The 19,911-nt window shown below is 55.5% G+C and overlaps 6 protein-coding genes across 6 annotated transcripts; 2 read left to right on the top strand and 4 right to left on the bottom strand.

The window, feature by feature from the left end:
* Positions 1-710: 710 nt before the first annotated feature.
* On the bottom strand, positions 711-2,286 carry ASPZODRAFT_65868 (hypothetical protein; the record flags this gene model as incomplete). The annotated part of the gene is made up of 2 exons (XM_022729336.1): positions 711-1,608; positions 1,703-2,286. The coding sequence occupies 2 exons, from the start codon at positions 2,284-2,286 to the stop codon at positions 711-713; spliced, it is 1,482 nt and encodes a 493-aa protein (XP_022581518.1).
* A 1,929-nt stretch (positions 2,287-4,215) lies between these two features.
* On the top strand, positions 4,216-8,848 carry ASPZODRAFT_141775 (hypothetical protein; the record flags this gene model as incomplete). The annotated part of the gene is made up of 3 exons (XM_022724783.1): positions 4,216-4,569; positions 4,683-6,359; positions 6,434-8,848. The coding sequence occupies 3 exons, from the start codon at positions 4,216-4,218 to the stop codon at positions 8,846-8,848; spliced, it is 4,446 nt and encodes a 1,481-aa protein (XP_022581517.1).
* A 592-nt stretch (positions 8,849-9,440) lies between these two features.
* On the bottom strand, positions 9,441-11,901 carry ASPZODRAFT_141774 (hypothetical protein; the record flags this gene model as incomplete). Its single annotated transcript, XM_022724782.1, has 2 exons — positions 9,441-9,749; positions 9,814-11,901. 2 exons carry the CDS (start codon positions 11,899-11,901, stop codon positions 9,441-9,443), a joined length of 2,397 nt encoding a protein of 798 aa, XP_022581516.1.
* Positions 11,902-12,968: 1,067 nt separating this feature from the next.
* ASPZODRAFT_131926 (hypothetical protein) lies at positions 12,969-14,091 on the bottom strand. Its single transcript, XM_022722880.1, has 2 exons — positions 13,972-14,091; positions 12,969-13,913 (listed from the first exon to the last, which is right to left on the bottom strand). Exon 2 carries the CDS (start codon positions 13,877-13,879, stop codon positions 12,989-12,991), a length of 891 nt encoding a protein of 296 aa, XP_022581515.1. The 5' UTR covers positions 13,880-13,913; positions 13,972-14,091; the 3' UTR covers positions 12,969-12,988.
* A 95-nt stretch (positions 14,092-14,186) lies between these two features.
* On the top strand, positions 14,187-15,935 carry ASPZODRAFT_131925 (hypothetical protein). Its single transcript, XM_022722879.1, has 5 exons — positions 14,187-14,319; positions 14,448-14,531; positions 14,595-14,699; positions 14,773-15,573; positions 15,634-15,935. Exons 1-5 carry the CDS (start codon positions 14,292-14,294, stop codon positions 15,831-15,833), a joined length of 1,218 nt encoding a protein of 405 aa, XP_022581514.1. The 5' UTR covers positions 14,187-14,291; the 3' UTR covers positions 15,834-15,935.
* A 732-nt stretch (positions 15,936-16,667) lies between these two features.
* Positions 16,668-19,085, bottom strand: ASPZODRAFT_141770 (hypothetical protein; the record flags this gene model as incomplete). The annotated part of the gene is made up of 1 exon (XM_022724781.1): positions 16,668-19,085. One exon carries the CDS (start codon positions 19,083-19,085, stop codon positions 16,668-16,670), a length of 2,418 nt encoding a protein of 805 aa, XP_022581513.1.
* Between the last annotated feature and the right edge of the window lie 826 nt (positions 19,086-19,911).

Below are 19,911 nucleotides of genomic sequence, written 5' to 3'. Positions count from 1 at the left end.
CGTACCTTGGCATTGCGTGGCGTTCTAGCGAGCATATGTGGGCGTTCACTGTAATAACACTATAGTATATGAGATCTTTTTCAACGCTCTACATTTGTACTTGGTGATTTTTGTCTAGACAGCATGTAGTAGGTACCTAGTATAAGAGTTGTCTACTAATTAGTTACTTGGTGTGGGTATAGTTTGTATTAGGTACACGTTAAGCTTATCAGATATATAATATACCTACTGGAGGATCAGTCTGCATATGCATACTCTTGATTGGCGATCGTCCCGGTTAGCAGGGAGAGTAAACAGTACAGAATACAATAGAGGAGATAAATATGTAGTGTATGAATTAGAAATCTATAGTCTAGTCTATATATGCGGCCGTAGAACTATTATCAAGTAACAGTGGTAAGTATAAACATTAACATGGTTGTAGTGGACACAATAGTACGGAGTACTTAGTCCGGTGAAGACACGGACAGTGGGCTAGAAACAGTCGGGGAGTCGAATGGATTCAGCCTGCTTCAAAGTGGCTTGATGGGTTGGTCTTCCCCCGTGGACCGCCAGGACGTGGTGTGTCCCGGCTGATGCCTAGGTGGGGAGTAAAGAGATAAAGTAAGATACTCGATTGAGATCGAGAGATCGGGGAAATCTTCTTTTACTTTCTTCTCTCTCTTTTCTTTCATTTCTTCTTTCTCTTCCTTTTTTTTTTTTTTTTGACTTCAAAACTTCGGGGCGAACTTGCTCATCGCGCGGATTTTCTTGCCGTAGATGTAGAACAGGATTGGGATGGGGATCATGGCAACGGTGATGAAGCCGAGCAGGCTGGTCGCCCAGTCGACGCCGAGGGCGTCGTACATTTGGGTGGCGAACAGGGGGAACGCACCACCCAGACCACTTCGGATGAGCGTGTTGGCGGCGATGGCCGAGTTGGCGAACATCAGATACACGTCGACAATGTAGTTCAAGCCTTGCATGAAGATGACCAGGATGCCCATCCCGATGGGCACGCCCGCAATCACCTGGGGCCAGTAGTTGGTGCTGGCCTTGGACGTCCAGGCAAACCAGAACAGGCCCACGGGCAGCAGGACAGACGCGATCATCATGGGCACCAGGCGCTCCTCGGGGACCACGCGGCCATGCTTCTTCAGCTTGGCGGCGAACCGGGTCTTGGTCAGGTAGATGATGAGGGCTGCACCCAGAAGCACGCCAATCATGATGGAGAGGAAGGGCAGCGCAGCGACACCCTCGCTCGTCCAGCCACGGACCTCCTCAAAGGCGATCGGGTAGGCCTCGAAGAAGAGGTAGAGGATACCGTAGACGAGAGCCAGGTAGAGCGTGATGAGAAGCAGGATAGGCTCGAGCACGAGCATCTGAAGCGGGCGCAGAATGTATCTCGTAATGATATCGTGGAAGCTTGGCTTGTGTACATCCATGAAGGAGTGCAGGGCCTCATTCCCGGTCTCCTTGCGTAGTTGAGCGGCACGCTTCTGCAAAAGTCGCGGAGCATAAGTCTCCGGCACGATAACGAAGGCAATGAGCCCAAAGAAGCCCGAGGTGATGAGTGTGATCCAGGCAGTCCAGCGCCAGCCTAGAGATGAATCGACAATGAAACCACCGCTTTATGAGCTGTTAGCAAAAAAAAAAAACAAAACAAAAAAACAAAACAAAACAAAACAAAACAAGATAAACCCTGACAATGGAATGGACGTACACAATGGGCCCGGCTACGGGGCCGATAAAGGTCGCGCTGGAGAACAAGGCCACGGCGACAGCACGATCGACGGGGTCCCAGAAGTCGGCAAGGGCGCCGGCGACCACGGCCAGGGGAGAACAGCCAAAGATGCCGATCAAGAAGCGGCAGATCAGGATGGTCTCGAGGTTGTGCGCGAGGGCGACGGGAATCTGGAAGATCGCAAACACCGCGTAGCCAAAGAACAGGGGCAGCTTGCGACCATACAGCTCGCTGAGCGGCGCCCAAACGAGCGGACCGACAGCAAAACCAAAGACCACCAGACTGGTTGCCAGCATCATGACCTCAGTGGAGGTATGGAACTCCTCGGCTGTGACGATCGTGGCGGTCGAGAAGACACTGCTGGCGAAGGTGATCCACATGGTCATCGATGAGAGCGACATGGTGATCACCCATTTCCTCCACACCGGCCAATTCTGGGGATTGCCCGGGTCGTCGGGGCCATCCCATTCAACCAGGTTCGGGTCTTTCTCAGCTTGTCCCGCGGCGCCTCCCTGTTCCTTCTCGGTTTCGGCTCGTTCGATGTCGCGCTCATCGGCTTCCATGTCACCCACGAAGGACTCTCGCCTCCGCTGGGGGAAAGCCGATTCCACCTTTTCTAGAGTCGCCTCGTCGGTGTTGTCCATACTTAAACGCGGTGTTGTACTGGCCGAGTCGGCACTGTCCCTCTGCATTTCTTCTTGTGTAGATACCATGGGTGGTGATCTATATGGTGATGATTTCTATAAAAGTATGTCTGGTGTGACGAGTTATAGATCTTAAGAATCGAAAATTCAATGAATTAAAAGGATGATAATGCAAAAAGTGGTAACAATATTAACTTGTTTCTTGGACTCAAACCTCCTCTGGGAACCGAGGTGGATCTATCATAGTCTTATATGCTGCTAAATATTATTAGGTACCAACACGATGAGGGGGGGGGGAATATGATTTGCCTGTAGGACCCATCCAAGCTCATAGTTCCCAACGAGGCAGCACGGAGTATCCACGGAGCATTAGTAATGCCCATGTCCATATTCCCAGTTTAAGTCCGGCTGTAGAGAATAGACAGCCCAGGGCTGACGGTCCAGACTAGGATAAGCACTGGTTCCCATGATGTCAATCGTATCCTTCGTGCGATTTGAATAATACTCATCTTTGATGCGGGTGCGGCTGTGGTTGTGGTCGTCGTAGACGTTGTTTTTTTTTTTTTTTTATCTATTTTTATTATTATTTTTATTATTTTTGCGGTAGTAGTATCGACATCTCCTTCATCGGTGTGGCGTCGGTAAGAGCAGAACCACCTGGTAGTCAGCACGTCAGTGGGGAAAGCACAGCATCATTGGTCTACACTCGCAGACGGCAAGCATTATTCGCGTATCCCAGACGCATCCCAGCCATGGATGCTGTGCTGTCGGGCTTTCGAAGCGCGATAAGGCCGAGGCACCGGCCATAAGAACAGAAAGGAGGTTGTGGGTTCCAGCACCGGAGAGCCCATGGAAGTCTGGAAGAAGCTAGCGACCTGTCAAAACAGGGCAAGGGACCAGGGGTACCAGTATTATTATGAGTAATCGGCACTTCGCTTCTTGTCGGCTGCCGAGCTCTTATCAATCGCGTCGTATTGATCGCCAGTGTCTCACTCACTGACGGTGGACGGAATCTGGCATCCCGTCGCGCGTGGCGATGAGAACCCAGTCAGTGCTCACAAAGTACTACTCGGTGACGGATTCCTCCGAATGTGGCCCCTAGTCATTGAGAATGAATGTCGTATTCGAGAAGCTCGCTGAAGGATTCTTTAAGCTTATCAAGCGAACGCCATGATTTTCTCCGTATTCGTATGTACTCCGGTACCACAACCCCTTCGCCCCTTGCCCAAGGGAGTACTCGTATTATGTAGTATACAAACTACTGAGTAGTTAGCCGATGCATAGCTCATACTACTGCATCGTCAATGATCCCTACTCATCGTTATTCTGGACCCCTGAGCAGTCCGACAGGTTAATCGTAAGAGTCACTCACTCGCGTACTCCGTACCACCAGTCTCTCTCTCCCACAGACAGCAAGCCATGAGCGACAGCCGCAGCCGCAATGCATCTCCCTAGCTTCTTTCTCTTCAAATGCCCGGCAGGACCGTCAGTAATCGTCCTTGAATCTGTCGTCGTCTCGTCTCAAGCAGTTGCTCCGTAAAGGCTGAAACGACGCGCAGGCGACGCGTCCCGGGCCTTCCCGTCCAGGAAGGCGGTGAACGTGCCCGCGCGAATTGCTTCTTCTCCTTCTCCTTCAGGATATCAGCCCAGAGCAGAGGCTGGAGACTCGCCATCGCCATCGTCCCCTGCGGCTGCTGTCATCGTGTTGCTGGTTCCTGCCGGTCTCGTCTCGCGAGAGCTGGCTATTCGAGTGGGTTTACTGGCCCCTGGAATCTTCCCCGTTGCCGAACTGTCTGATGGTCTGCTGAAGTCGCCTGGTACTGCTTCCCCGCGCAGCCCGCCCAAACAATGCCTGCGCGCACCCGAGGCAGCGTCTCGACGACCGAGGTGGTGGAGGCGGAGGATCTGAGCCCCGAGCTTCGCCGGCTGCAGTTCAGCCAGCCGTTGTCATGGCGTGTGGGACGCTCGGCCATCCCCGTGGCTGATCTGCTCGACCGCCTGCAGACTCTCGCGCAGGAGCTGCGCGAACTGGAGCAGGAGGAGGTCGAGAAGGACTCTCTGAACAAGGTCGCCCAGGAACTCGCCACGGCGCATCTGTTGGGCCACAAGGATAAGGGGGTGAGGGCGTGGGCGATATGCTGCATCGTCGATGTCTTGCGGCTTTGCGCCCCCGACGCGCCCTTTACGGGCAATCAGCTTAAGGTGCGTGATCTCTCCTCGTATGGAAAAGGGAAACCGAGTCTATCACAGACATCACTGCTCTTATTTCTTTTTCTTTTTCTTTTGCTCGGGAAGAGCTAGCTGACTGCTTGTAGGATATATTCACGTGCGTGGTGTCGTCTATCATACCTGCTCTCGCAGACCCGTCCAATGCGTACAATGCACAACATATCTACGTTTTGAACTCGCTCGCCGAGGTGAAGAGCGTCGTGCTCCTTACTGACCTAGACCATCCGGACTCGTTGATTATTCCCTTGTTTTATGCTTGTTTTGACATCGTCTCGGGTTCGTCCAAGTCGTCAACTGGGGAGGAGATCGCCAAGAATGTCGAATTCGACATGACCCGCTTGCTCGTCACCATCATCGACGAGACCCCTGTGCTTGCGGCAGAGGTCGTCGATGTAATTGTTGCCCAGTTTCTGCGGGTAGATCCCCGTGCCATGAACGTGCCGGCAAAGAAGGGCAAAAAGACAGACGCTCCGCCGGACACCAAACAAGACACCTTGCTGCTGAAGGATTACCCACCGGCCTACAATATGGCCAAAGCAATATGTCAGGCCTGTCCGGAACGCATGACGAGCCACATCAGCCAGTATTTTAACAATGTCATCATCGATGCCTCGGGCCCTTCAGCCCACTCCAACGGCTCCAAGCAGTCTCATCGCAAGCCGAATCTGGACGATTCCGATGAAGATAGCGAAGACATCAAAGAGCTTAGTAAAGCTCATCGTTTGATCCGGGAGCTCTGGAGGGCCTGTCCCGACGTGCTCCAGAATGTCGTGCCCCAGCTGGAGGCGGAGCTGTCCGCAGAGTCCGTCTCGCTTCGCCTTTTGGCCACACAGACAATTGGCGACCTCGCGGCAGGCATCGGCGTTGCTGGCCCTCCCCCCGCTCCTCCAATGGACCCTGCCTCATACCCACCAGTAACTCTGGTTGAATATGCGCAGACCATTCCTCAGCCTAACGTCCTTCTCACACCGCTCTCGCCCAAGCCGTTTTCGCAGGCGCATGCCTCCGCGTACAACAGCTTCTTAAGCCGCCGGCAGGATAAGTCCGCATCGGTCCGATCGGCTTGGGTGACCGTGGTGGGCCGGATCCTCTCGACCTCTGCTGGTGGTTCCGGTCTTAGCGATAGTGAGGAGCAAGGCCTGGTCAATAGCATTGCCAACATGCTCCGTGATGCAGATGAAAAGGTCCGCTTGGCAGCAGTGGATGCTGTCGGTGCCTTTGGCTTATCTCACGTGGTCCATGTGCTCGGTGCCAATGGTGGTGTCTCCAGTCCCGATTCGGTGCTCTTCATTCTCGCAGAGCGCGCGAAGGATCTGAAGCCATCAGTGCGTGAGCATGCTATGAAGACGCTTGGCCGAATCTGGGCCGTCGCAGCGGGCGAGATCGAAAATAATAACGAGCAGATGCTTGCGCTCTTCAAAGACGCACCGTCGAGGATTTTCGATGCCTATTACACCAATGATCCAGATATCCATGTATTGATTGACCGTGTGCTCTTTGAGATTCTTCTGCCCTTAAACTATCCTCCTATCAAGTCCAAGGCTGTCAAGGGGGCTTCGAGTCAGTCTCAGAAAAGCAAAGATAGCCAGAGCTCGGAGGATGTCTCGGAGGCGGATGTCGACAAGATTCGCGTCCAGCGCATCCTCACCCTTCTGAAGGGCGTAGATGAAAAGGCCAAAAAGGTTTTTTTTGCTATGCAGTCACGCCAGTTACACATGAGGACGGCAATGACCCTCTATCTTAAGGCCTGTGAAGACTACAATGTAAGACTGGCATATAATTCCCCCCCCCTCCCTCCCTTCTCTCCATTTCACGAGGGTACTGACCAGGTAACTAGGGCGGAGTCCTTAAGAAAGATGCCAGTGATATCAAGAGCCAGCTTACCCAAGCTGTTGACAGGCTGACCAAGACCTTACCTGACCCTTCTCGCGCCAGTGCAGATCTATGGAAGTTCGCTAAAGTGCATGATCGTCGGAACTACCAGCTCATCCGCTTTGCCATGGCCGCAGTCAGTGACTACCGCACGGTCATAAAGGCCATCAAGGAACTCACGAGAAGAGTCCAAAGCTCAAACAACGGTGTTTTGATGGAGTCTCTTACTCCACTGCTATTTCGCTCGAGTTCCTTGATTTTTAACCGGAGTCATATCCCTGCCATCATTAGTTTGTCCCGGACAGACGAGAAGGGATTGGGTAACGTGGCACATGAGATGCTCAAGGAGATCTCCTCGCGAAATGCAGAAGTGTTGGAAGCGCAGGTTCAGGAGATTTGCAAGGACCTAGAATCGCAAGCGCCCAAGGCCGCTTCAACCAACCACGCACAGACGGAAGAAATCCTCAAGGCTTGCTCAGGGTTCGCGAAGAAGTTCCCAGCAAAGCTTCCCAAAGAACGCAAATTCCTGCAGGCTCTGGCGAATTACGCGCTTTATAGCTCATCGCCCCGGGCTGCCAAACATGCAGTTTCTATCCTCATGGTCATCGCTGACAAGAAAGCTATGTATGCGAAAGACCTGATCGACAAGTGTGTTAACAACTGGAAATACGGATCCAATGGTTTTCTGACGAGGCTGGCGGCACTCTCGCAGCTTTGTCTCTTGGCTTCACAAGAGGCGAGTGAAGAAAGCGACGCCATCGTCTCTATTGCATTGGATGAAATTTTGCTCAAGAACCGCTCCCCTGAAGCAAACTCTGGATACGCCTGGTCAGATACTGTGACTGAGGAAACAGCCGCTAAGGAATGGGCTCTGAAGATTATCGTCAACCGCCTTCGGGCCCAGAAAACGTCCGATGATCACGATGGTTTCCGCACACAAGCCAAGCCTGTCTATGACACTTTGAACAAACTTGTGTCCGACGAAGGAGAGTTGTCGAAGAAGAAGGATACTCCGGCAACGCAGAAATCTCATTTGCGCCTGGTCGCTGCTCGACTGCTTCTCAAGCTGTGCTCATCCGCTCGCATTTGCGACCAGTTGTTGGACCCTACGGACTTTAACTCCATCAGCCTCGTGGCGCAGGATCCCATCTTACAGGTGCGGAGCGGATATATTAACTACCTGAAAAGGTTACTTGTCACGGATTCGTTTTTGAGCGCCAGATGGTACACGATTCCCTGCTTGCTTGCGTTCGAGCCGAACGCGAACTTGAAGAACGATACCCTCACCTGGCTCCGTTCCAGAGCCACCTTTTTCCGCCAGCAGAACCAAACGGCCAAGAAGGGCGAGCAGCAGACGGTTATGGAATCGATCTTCTCTCGGTTGCTGTCCATCCTCGCCTACCACCCGGACTACCCACCTTCACAGCTGGATGAGGCGACACAGGTGACGGACCTGGCAGACTTTGCGCGCTACATCGTGTTCTATCTGCTCGCTGTGGCAAACGAGCAGAATCTGTCGCTGATCTTCCACATTGCACAGCGCGTGAAGCAAACCCGCGACGGCATCACCAAGTCCGAGGAGATCACAACACGGCTTCACACCCTCTCGGACCTGGCGCAGGCCACTATCCGTCAGTTCGCTGATATTTACTCGCAGCAGCACAAATTCGGGGGCGCGGGCGGCGCCAGCATCCTCGAAACGTACCCCGGGCGGGCGGGGCTTCCGAGCGCCATCTTTGCTTCGATGACGAGCCATCAAGAATCAAAGGCGGTTGCGGAGAAGAACTTCCTTCCTGACGAGGTTGAGGACCTGCTGGAGCAGATTGTACGGGCGGCAATGAGGCCGCAGCGAGCGGGATCGCAAAGCCAGGTCAGAAAAAGGAAACCCGAGCCCTACGATCTGAACGGGGGCAGTGGTGGTAGCGGCGGGCCCTCGAGCGCGACGAAGAAAGCCAGGAAAGACAGTCTGCCCAAGGCATCGGCCTCATCGGCATCAACCTCCGCGCGACGACGGAAGTCGTCTTCTGCCGCCGGCACGCCCAAGGTAGCGAAGAAGAAAAGGAAGACCGAGGACGACTGGTCGTCTGACGGGGGTGTTGCGAACGCGGCGCCCGCTGCTGGTCGTCGACGGAGTAGCCGGGGCAGTAAAGCAGTCAACTATGCGGACCGGGACAGTGATGTCGACGACGACGACGACGACGAAGAAGAAGAAGAACAAGAAGAAGCAGAGGGCGAGGAGAATGGTGACGAAGATGACCAGGACGACCAAGACGACGGACCTGCTCGATCCCAGGACCTTGACCTCGGGAGCAGTGATGACGAGGAACTCTCCGACGCCCCTGATACCCCGCCGCCGAGTAAGGGCAAGAGACGGCGCTGAGAGGGAGATATTCCTTCTTGAAAAGAAATATCAACTTCCTGTACCACCCCGTCTGTTTCATGTCTGTTGTGATTGTATAGCCTACAGAAGCCACTGAAAGTTCTCATTTGTGATCTGATTCCATTTCAATTCAATTTCGTCTACTCTATTCCATTCCGTTTCTCTCTACTCGTGTCATACTTGATGATGTATGTATACCCACCTGCTCTTATCAAATTGTCAGTAGATCAGATCGCATCCCAGTACTTATTTTATCTACTACTCTGCTACTGCTGTTCAAACCAGTCTTATGAATGATCAATGATATTTACGAAGACATCAATTATATTGACGATGCCAGCTGGTAGAAAAAAAAAAAAAGAGTAGAAAGAAAAGAAACGAAAAGAAACGCTCGCTATACCAGGTCCAAGAGTCCACGAAAAAAAAAAAAGAGAAAAAAAAAGAAAAGAAATCCAACTGTAATCAGACAGACAGACAGCCGGGGATGTTTTACATTTACAATCCAAAAAGGAACAGAAAAAAAAAAAAAAAAAAAAAAAAAACCGACGTCCACCAAGTAGTTTTTCCCTCGCCTTATGCAGAGGACAGGCCCTCAAGCATTCTTGGCCAATCTCTCCTCTACCCGCTCTTTATGCTGCCTATTGCGTAGATGGACCTCGAAGTTGTCCACTGTCATCCCCGGACCGGGCGTGTACAGTTTACCCGGACAATCGTGACAGCGGATGCGTGGGAGATACTGGTACCGCAGGCGCTGGCCTGGTTGAGTGGCCGTTGCGTTGGCGACAGGGAGCATGGTTTCCATGTCGACGGCGGAGTAGCGCATGACGCCCTCGAAGGAATGGGTCGGATACGCACGATTGAGTTGGGCGAGGCCCGAGACAAGCCAGCTGGGAGGGGGGGGCTGCAAAGTCATCAGATGAGTCCATTTACAGAAGAGTGAAGAGAGAGAGAGAGAGAGAGCTTACACCTGGGACACCCGGTTGCGGGGGATGGGGAGCATCGACGGCGCCAATCTGCTGCGCCGGGACGGGCGGCTGGGTCGTCGAGGCGGGGACAGGAGGGCGGGCCTGGAGGGGAGCCGCGGCGGGGGGGATCGAGGAAGGCTGTATCAGCGGGGTATTGCTTTGGGAGGTCGACAGGTTGGAGACCGATTGTGGCCGACTATTGCGGAGCTTCAGGTCGGCGAGGAACTGGCGGAAGCGCTCTCGCGAGATGCGCAGCTTGACCACCAACTTTTCGGGCTCCTCGACGCTCTCCTCACGGTAGTTCTGCCGTCGCGCCGCGAGTCGGCTGCCTGCTTCCTGCTGGTGGGCGAGGTGCTGCAGGTGCTGCGCTGGTTGCGGCTGCTGCAACGAGGGCTCCGGGGTAGCCGACTGGCCTAGGCTGGCCCGCAGCGCGGCATGGGCGGCGGTTGCGGCGCCTCGCATACCCCTGGTCCGGGCGGTGCCCTGGGCCAGATGGGGACCGATGGCGGGTGAGCCGATGGACGAGTCGTCGCTATCCGATTCATCCGAGTCATCACCGCCGTCACGCTGGGCGGCCGAGCGGCGGTGGCGGCTGGAGCCTGTGCGTTTGAAGACATTGCTCTCCTCGATGCTGGGGGCCGAGTTGGGGATCACCGAGGAGACCACCATGGTGCGGATGGTGCGCTGGCGGTCCTTGAGATCTGGCAGGGCGGGCCCGCCGCGGCGGTTGACGGAGCGCTTCTGGCGGCGCTGCTCGCGCGAGATCGAAACCTCTGTGCGTTCGAGCTCGGCCTCGTTCAGCTCGTAAAGGTAAGGGGTGTATTCCTTGGCGGCTTGGAAGGGACGGAAAGAAGAGGCTAACGGGGACGGCAGGAAGGCGGCCTTGAGGTCCGGATCATCGACGGGGCGGCCATCAAAGGGATGTGAGACGATGTAGAGTGAGCGGGTGAAGAGCTGAGACTGCTCGCGGATTGAGTGGGCGATAGCAGTGGTGAACTCGCCAGACAGCGACAGGTCGTTGGTCATGCGCAGGGCGAAATCCTCGGGCGAATTGTGGGGGTCATTGATGTCCCATTCAAACTGGTCGACCAGGGTGTGCTGGCCGATCGTGATGTTGAGCTTGATCAGGATGCGCATCTCGTCATCCTTATAGGCACTGTAGGGGAGATGTGGGTCGAGGGCATCCTGCTCGAGGAAGACCTGGGGGTAATAATCCGAGAGCTGGTCGTGGATGCTCTGCGAGATCATGCGGATCAGCGGCGTGCACGTCTCGAGAGGGAGGCCCATGTCCTCGACGAGCTTTTCGGCAAATAGATCGGGCGAGACGACGCGGTCGTGCAGGTTCCAAGTGAAGGTGTCGCGCAGCTTGACCTTCTCCCAGTCGATGTCGAGCCGGATGGGAACGAGGTCCTCGATCTGCTCATTCTGCACCTTCAGGTCGGAGCGCGAGACCCGGAGCTCGCGGGTCTTGCGGTTCCCCGGCCGGCGTCGATGGCCGGGATACAGCAGCTGCGGGTGCTGGTTCTTGAGATCCGTCCGGGCGTTGCCGAACCCTTCGTAGCCGACTCCATACACCGAGCCCGGGTCTATCTGGGCCTCGCGACGCAAGGCGAGATAGTAGTCGCGTTCCACCCGTTTCTGATGGTGGATCGCCTGGTTGGGGGGATTCCAGGCAGCCAGGGCAGAGTAATGGAACTCGCGGTTCACATACTGATCGAGCAGGATCTTGTCCGCCAGCGTCTCGCGCACACGGACGGGTAGACCGTCGGTTGCTGGGATGGCTTCGCCATCATGCGACCGTTTCCTGCTCGCCACCGACCCGTTTGTCTCGGTAGAAGGGCCAGCCGTCACCGGCATTGTCTCGTTCTCAGCGCCACCCGCTGGCAACGACAGCCCCGACGCGGCGAGCACCGCTCGGGCATTCTGTTTGCCTTCCGAGATGGCATTCTGTCCGGGGCCCTGGGCTGTTTGTTGTTCCAAGGAAGCGTCATGATTGGCGTCCGCGTCGGGCAGGTGAGAACTGTTCTGAGCAGGGCCCGACAAAGCCTCTGGCTCCGCGCCACCTGATACAAGCTCCGGAGAAGGCATTGAATGATTTCGATTCGAACGGGCGAGAGAGGAAGGGGGGAGGGAAAAAAAACCGAGCGGCCTTGGCCGAGCTGGTTTCACGAAAACGGTTGCGTTGGGACGTATCACTCGCCGAAGGACAACAAACAGGAATACAATGCAGTTATGGGCGCCTCTGCATCATCTAGAGACCTAGATAGAAGGTGAACAGCACCGAATTAGCCATCAGCCATTAAAGTAGGAGCTTATCGCGACGAGATGGGCCGCGGCGCGAGACGGGCGCACGGCGCGGAGGAGACAGCCGAAGCAGCTTGCCATCGAGCCAGGCACAAAGAGAGAGCAGCGTCTTTCAAGGAAGGAAAAGAAAAAAAAGCAAAAGACAAGGCCGGGAGGGAAAGAAGCCAATGCCAACAAGAAAAGAACGGGATACGTACCAGCCTTCGCGGTCGGAAAAGGCCCAGGACGAGGCAACGGATGGGTCTGGCTGGTCTGGTCTGGTCTGGTCTCGTCTGGTCCAGCAAAGAGAGAGTCGGCTGAGCGCGGCGGAGCAGCTGGGGAGGCCGAGAAAACGCCTCAATCCAGGCTCGTTCAGGGTTGCTGCCGCTTCTCCAGGAGTATTTCAGACGGTTGAGACGCCGCGTGGGCTGTTCGTGGGACTGGACGCTCTGCCGTGGCCGTTTTTTGCTGGGTGGGAGAGACGGACGAGGGAGAAACGGCGGCGAGTTGCGAACTGGGAGTCTCTGGTGGTTACAGCTTACAAGTGGCCGTTCGCGTCCAGCAGGGAGCAAGGAGCGAGGGGGGAGGGCAGCAAAGACGCCGGGCAGACGCTGGAGAGACGGCAGACGGTGCGAGATCTCTCTTCGCTTCTATCTAAGGCCTGCGACTGACGTTTTCCAGCTGCTGCTGGCGTTGCTTTGGATGCTGCGCGACCGTCGATGGTTGTAAGAAACGGTATCGTTACGTTCAGGCGCTGTATTAAATCACGTGATTGATTAGTCATGCTGGGGGGGACACACAGGCAGCGCGTCGAAAACTAGTTACAGGGGGGGGGGGGGGGCTTGTGGGGAAATGCATTAATGGAACAACCCAGGGGGGGGGTATGGTGCAATTATTCCTGGTGGTTGTGAAGAGAAACATCGGCTATCACCGCCTGGTGGTCGGAATTGAAAACCCCATCGTCGAAACGGTTCGCCAGCACGGCGTAGCCTTGGACGGACCAGGGATCATCCCGGCCCAAGAGGATGTAGTCGATGCGTTTGGGGGACTCGTCCTCCGCACTGAAGCCCGTGAAGGTGTTGAGGTTGCCGTAGCGGCGCACCGGGTTGACCGCATGGAAAGCGTCGGCCAGGTCGGTTGTCAGTACCTTGTAGGCTTCCTGGTAGTCTCGGCTGTTGAAGTCGCCGGCAAGGAAGACGCCGGCCAGCAGGGGCCCGTACGTGTCGTGAGCGCGATACTCATCGATCTTGGCGAGAATGATGCTCGCGGCCTCGAAGCGAGACCTTGCCCCCTGGTCATCCAGATGCGTGCTCATGGCCAGCACGGTGCGGCGGCTGGTGCGGTGGGTGAAGACGCCGCTGGTGACGATGCGGATCGAGGCGGCATCCCAGCTCTTCGACGGCCGGTCGGGCGTTTCCGACAACCAGGTGGTCTCCCAGTGCCGTAGCTCCCACACGGCGGGCTGGTAGAAGATGGGCGAGTACTCGCCCGCCTGCCGGCCGTCGTCGCGGCCTACACCGATGTACGCCCACCGCGGGGCCTCTGCTGCCACCGGTGTCTCGCCGTGGTCGTTCAGTCCGTTCAGGATATCTACCAGCTGTTGGTGGAGCACCTCCTGTAGACAGACAAAGCTGTCCGGACAGTGCCGGGTGTTGTGCTCCAGCTCATTGATGAGCAGCTGTCGGCGATCCGCCCACGGCCGTTCCCCCTTGAACGGCGCCGAGGTAGCATACCGGATATTATGCGTCAAGATCCGCAGAGGCAGCTCGGGAGTCGCCTTCATTGTGATTAATAGTAGTCTTGTAATTGGTAGTAGTCTGATGAAGTGGTTAGGCAGCTTTCTAGAGTCACAACAGATCATGACACTCTCCGTACTTTAGATCACCTCCGCGTCAACCTTCAGCCATGATTGGACCCTGCTGAAACACCTCTCCTCCTGCGGACTGGCTGAATGAGGGGTAACAGCCTGCCCGGCCAGCTTCGTCCCTCTCTCTCGCCGGTCATGACGTGAGGCGGTCTGGCGAACCCTCGTTAAAGCCCAGGCGGTTATGTAACGCTGGGCTGAGCTCCCCACCAAGACCAAGACCCCGCCAGAGCACACGACTGCGTCAGGGAATTGCCTTGGACGCTGTTCTACGCTTGATTTTGATTCTATTTTTTACGTTTTCCCATCCTACAGCTACCTGTCTATCATCATGGCCGAGACACAGGCTCCCGAGGTTGGTAGGTAACCGGCGTGGTGGTTGTGTGAATGTTTTTTTTTTCCCGGGATTTTCTCTAAAGGAAAAGCTCTGCAGAATTCTGCAGAGGATGGGAATAGGAGTGATTTTGGAAGAAGCTGACGGCGATAGACTACACCCTCAACAACCCCGATACCTTGACCAAGTACAAGACCGCGGCGACCATCTCGCACAAAGTCCTCGAGGCCGTTTCAGGTGTGTTTGCGTGACGCCCGCCGTGTCCTGGAAAAGTAGCTCGACTGACTTGATGTGATAAAGCTCTGTGCGTGGAGGGTGCCAAGATCGTCGAGATCTGCCAGAAGGGTGATGAGCTGCTGGAGGAGGAGATTGCCAAGGTCTACAAGGGCAAGAAGATCGCCAAGGGTGGGTAAAAATGAAGAAGAAGAAGAGAGAAAGAGAAGAAAAAGGAAGGAAGTTGTACTAAAATAAGGAACAGGTATCTCTCACCCCACTACCGTCTCTCCCAGCTCGTATGTGACGCCCTACACGCCGCTGGTGTCGGATGCCAAGGAGGCCGAGACCACGCTCAAGGCCGGTGAGGTTGCAAAGGTCCAGCTGGGCGCTCAGATCGATGGATTCGGCACGATTGTCTGCGACATGGTCATCGTGGCCGCCGAGGGCGAGGTGAGCGGCCGTGAGGCAGACTTGATCCACGCGACGCACTATGCCAACGAGCTCCTGCTCCGCCTGATGGTGCCCCCCGGTCTGCTGGCCAGCGGAACCGACGAGGAGAAGGCCAAGGCCGCGGCGGAGAAGCCCTACTCCCAGTCCCAGATCACCGGCCTGATCGAGAAGGTGGCCAAGGCTTACGACTGCACTGTCGTCGAGAACACCACCAGCTGGCTCTTTGACCGCAACGAGATCGAGGGCACCAAGAAGATCATCCTCTCGCCCGGCTCCGGCGTCAAGGGCGAGGGTCTCCCCGCCGTCGGTGAGGTCTGGGGTGTGGAGATCGGTCTCAGCTTGGGCTCCGGCAAGGTCAAGACTCTGGAGCACCGCGCTACCCTCCACCGCCGCACCACCACCACCTACATCCTCAAGCGTCCCAGCTCTCGCCAGACCCTTTCCGAGGTGGTCAAGAAGTTCGGCACTTTCCCCTTCAGCTTGCGCCAGCTCGATGACGAGAAGGCCGCCAAGGTTGGTGTTGTCGAGTGCGTCCGTGGCGGTGTTCTGAGACAGTACGAGCCCGCTGGTGAGGCCGACGGCTCTGCTGTTTCGCGCCTGTTCACCACTATTGGTAATTGACTTTCCTTGCCTTTCTTTATAATGTATCTACCATAATACTAACCATGTTTAGCCATCACTAAGAACGGCATCACCCGCCTGGCCGGCCCCACGACCGACTTGACCAAGTTCAAGACCGACAAGAAGATCGAGGACGAGGAAATCCTCAAGATCTTGGAGCGTCCGTTGGCCCGCTCGACTGGCTCCAAGGGCAACAAAAACAAGAAGAAGAAGGCGGCGGCCAAGAAGGAGGATGAGCCCAGCAACGAGTAGAGGTCGACCGATATAACAAGAGACACGACCCGTACAACCCAAGGCAAGGGGAGGAAAGGGAAAAAAAAACAAATGTCCGATCATCTCATGTTAGACAACTGCAAATGTTTTTTCCACATAAGGAATTAGTCTAGTCGTTGACTGTACTTATCTAAAAAATCATAAGCAGTGTAGAGAATATGATAGCAACTGTAGCCTGTCGAATGACGACCACGTCATTTCTCACCAGTCGTACTCCGTACCTCGCTCGACCTTCAAGCGACCTACTCTGCTCTCCTCTATCTCTCTTCTCTTTTTTTCCATCTCCTTTACATACTAAACCATACAATGAGATTAAACCCCCCCACCCAGCAGACTTTAAACCCGAACACCAACGCAGCCATTCCAACCTTCCAACTACGCAAACCCGCCTTCTCCGCTCTAGACATCCCCGAGCAGGAAAAGAACACCGACAGGGCAGTTCCAACGACAGAAGTGGACTTTTCAGCGGTTGACCAGCCTTTCCTCGACGGAGAGGCGTATAAGAAATACAAAGAAAAGAAGCAGTCGGCAGAGATCGCTTCTACAGCCAAGCCACCTACAAAGACAGAGTACGGAAGAATGGCGATCGCCGAGAGGAAGAAATTGAGCGGATAGAAATTTGAAATCAAAAAGACATCACCATCTAGTCATTATCTCATGGCTCGTAAACAATCATAAAAAGTCGTAACCATCGAAAATAAAAAATAAAAAAAAAAAAATGAAGAATAATAGTATCATAATCGTCATCCCTAGGCCACCAAATCATCTCATCAGATCATTTGTTGTTATGGTCGCAAATTCACATCATGATTATCACCACTGAAGTATCTCGCGCGGTATCACCTCGCCAATCTGCTGCTTCAATTCCTGCCTACGCGCCTCGCGTTTCCTTTCCGCGCGCTGCTGCCGGGCGAGCCGCAGACGGCGGCGCAGATGCCGTGCCTGCAAGCTCCACAGGGAGAAGACGTGTAGTCCGCGCGAATGCGAGGGCGAGTGTTTCTGACCGTGTTGTAGAGCCGGCGAGCCTCGCCGGATGATGTCGACATGGGTGCTACTAAGCTGTGCGGTTCCGTGGCCTTGTTTCAGATTGCGGATCGTCGGACCCTGGAAGACCATTCGCCGCTGCGGCATGCCCAGCGAGTTATTAATCACAAGATCTCGATCTCGATCTCGATCGGTATCCTCGGAGTGTGCGTGTTCTGGCGTATCTGGACTCGCCATCCCTTCCCAGAACGCGCGCGGTCGCCAGAACGGATGCTGCCGGCTATCCATCTCCTTGCCGGACGTCCGGTTCTTCACCGACCGCATCGACAGAGTGCGTGGGAATGAGCCGGACGAGTTGGACCGGCGGTGCGCGCCCAGCGCCAGTCGCACGGATCCGAACCGACGGGACGGGCGGACAGTAGTATCATTACTACCCATTCTGCCAGGCTCGGTCGTAGACGGTGCGTCTTCCCCCTGTCGGTCGTTGGTCGATCTCGGCGGAGACGGCGGTGGTCGCGGGTTGAGCAGCGGAGAATCGACCGCGTCCGTCTGGACGCCCTGAGAATGCATCTCGGGCGTCACAGGTGGGTGTGAGGGTGCCACGTTTACCGACACGGTCACGCGTGGGTCAGACGGCATCCGCTGCTCGATAAGGAGCAGCGACCGGTTGTTGTGAGGGAACAGACTGACGGCTGTGGCCTCACTAATCTCCACCGGACCAGGTGACGAGGACTGAATCGAGACCTGCGTGAAGGGCATCGAGGGCGGGCGCAGGTGCGTTGACGTCTCGTCGAACCCGATGACGATAGAGTGGACTCGTGCACTGGTCTCGGCTGCGGTAGCCTCGGGCGGGAGCTTCAATTCGGTCTGCATTTGAATCTGCATTTGATTGTGCAACTGAGTCTGTATCCGGTCCATGGCAAGCGTATGACTGCGGAGACTCTCCGAAGTAAGGGAGGTCGTTCGTGAGTTGTTGCGGCTCGTTGGGGCGGACAGGGAGGAGCCCCGTGGCGGGATCACAGGGCGCGTCCTCCCGCGGCCTCTGCTGCTGTCCGTGGCGGCGGCGGCGGCGGTGGTGGTGGTGGTGGTGCCTGAATCGGACATGGTTCGCTTTTTCTTTGACTGGGGCGGCGTCAGTCGGAGCGTCACGCCGGATTGCTCTCTGCTACCATCGGACGACCAATTCAGGGACGAGTTGCGTTCTGGAATGACGACCACTGGAATGACATCCACCTGGGGATTGGATGCGATGGAGGGGTGTTTCACGGAGCTGGAAGTCCCTGAGATGACACTCTTGCGATCTTCGTTTGAAATGCGACGAGCCTTGTGCGCCAGGCGGGGAGGGGATTCGCGACGGCGCATCGAAGACACCGCCGACGTGCGTTCGGATCGTGTAATTGGAGAGCTGGCAGACCGCAGGGACGACCGCTTCTCTGAATGTCTCAGTGTTCGGACGGCTGCCGGCGGCGAATCGATAATCATGACCTCAACAGTCGACGACGTGGAGACGTTGGACAATCGGCGCGCCGCCAAACTCTCTTCCGGATCTACCCCCGCACCAGCGCTCTCCGAGGGCCAGCCAATCTGTTCGCCAAATTGTTTGACGAAAGGGGTCGCCGGGGCTACCTGTCCGTCCTGGACCCGATCACGTAGGGTCCTTTGTCTGTGCGATTCAGTGTACTCTGGACTGCCATTGTCCAACGACTGCTGTGAATGGACAGGAGAATGCAGGCTCATCTGGGCTGTCTTGCAGTCCACGCGTTTTTCCGGCTTGGGTGTCTCTTCCAAATTGTCTTTGTTCTGTCGAGACCGTCGTGTCGGGGTTACGGTACGGCCGGGAGTCGCGGTATGATCCGTTTCTTCGTCGGAAAGCATCTCCTTGGCTGTGCGAAACGACTCGGCCTTCGAGGAGGCAGAGGGGTACATGACATGGGCCAGCATAGGTCTCTTTCCCGATCCCGCTCGAGGAGGAGTGCTATCCGGAGTGGGCGGGCTCTGCGAAAGAATGGGTGTGAGCATCCCCACAGGCTGGGCATGCTGGCCCAAGGCCCGGGGTTCCCGTTCCACACCATTTTGTTCCTTGTCTGTGACTGTCGCCGCTCCTGGTGGAGTCAGAGGGAGAGTTGGAGCCGTAACCAGCACCTCTGTGGTGTAGATTTGAATCGTCTCGACATTTTCCATATCTCGCTTGCGGGGCAGCGGTTTGTGTGATTTGAAGAGCGGCCGTTCGGCCTCGTCAGCGGACATGATGAACGGTCAAATGAATGGCAGGAGGTCGTAATGGAAAAATCGACGTGAGGCTGCAAAGTCGAGGCATCACACTGGGGCGATTTCAAATGCGATCGTCGAAAGAGGTCCGAAAGCCCGGCATGCTGAAAGAATGGCTGGAAATATCTGGTACTTGAGTATGGGTGCAGCGTGGAGTTGCAAAAGAGAGATAGATAGATAGATAGAGAATGAATGAATGAATGAGAGAAGAATGGAAGAGGTTAAATCAGAAATTTCACTGAAACGTAAGGAGTCGAAGGTGTAACGTATGGCAGCGCGCGTGTCGACTTGCAACGTGGAATGACAGCCGGATCGATGAGGCAATGCAACAAGGAAAGCAGACGTGTTTGTTCTGACAGATGAAACGACGCAGACGCCTTTTGTCTAGAGGGGCATCCAGTGTCCACGCCACGCCTAGTTGGCTAAGACGAGGAATCGTTTTCGTCGTGGTGGCCAGTGGAGTGAGTAGAGTGGGGAGGAGATGAGGAGTGACGAAGGGCGATAAAGGCCGAGTCGAGGCGATAAAATAATACAGCGCAAAAGTAGGTAGGGACTCGGAAATCGAGCAGTCGAGTGAGGCAGAGCGGGAGATTAGAATGAATCCGATTGATGAATCAGACGATGCGGTGCCCCTTACGCAGGAGGAGTTCGGATGCAGGTTCAGAGGCGCCTGCAGAGGGGGATTTTCACTGTGAGTGGGAGAGCGGCGTACTTTTTCCCAGAGCTACGAAGACCTCTGCATTCCTACGAGGATAGAATCATCCAGTACAACCGTCGGTTTAGAGGTCTAGAGGTTCCTCATTTT

This window comes from Penicilliopsis zonata, assembly GCF_001890105.1.
Source record: "Penicilliopsis zonata CBS 506.65 unplaced genomic scaffold ASPZOscaffold_6, whole genome shotgun sequence".
Classification (NCBI taxonomy): Eukaryota; Fungi; Ascomycota; class Eurotiomycetes; order Eurotiales; family Aspergillaceae; genus Penicilliopsis; species Penicilliopsis zonata.
This window is presented reverse-complemented; position numbering and strand designations above follow the sequence as displayed.

What these genes read in the sequence shown, in the direction of transcription:
- ASPZODRAFT_131926 (XM_022722880.1), bottom strand. Translation starts at nt 13,879, where the DNA reads ATGAAGGCGACTCCCGAGCTGCCTCTGCGGATCTTGACGCATAATATC.
- ASPZODRAFT_131925 (XM_022722879.1), top strand. Translation starts at nt 14,292, where the DNA reads ATGGCCGAGACACAGGCTCCCGAGGTTG. An exon ending in AGTCCTCGAGGCCGTTTCAG is followed by an intron (nt 14,532 to 14,594) that starts GTGTGTTTGCGT and finishes GATGTGATAAAG; the next exon opens with CTCTGTGCGTGGAGGGTGCC. An exon ending in GGGCAAGAAGATCGCCAAGG is followed by an intron (nt 14,700 to 14,772) that starts GTGGGTAAAAAT and finishes AATAAGGAACAG; the next exon opens with GTATCTCTCACCCCACTACC.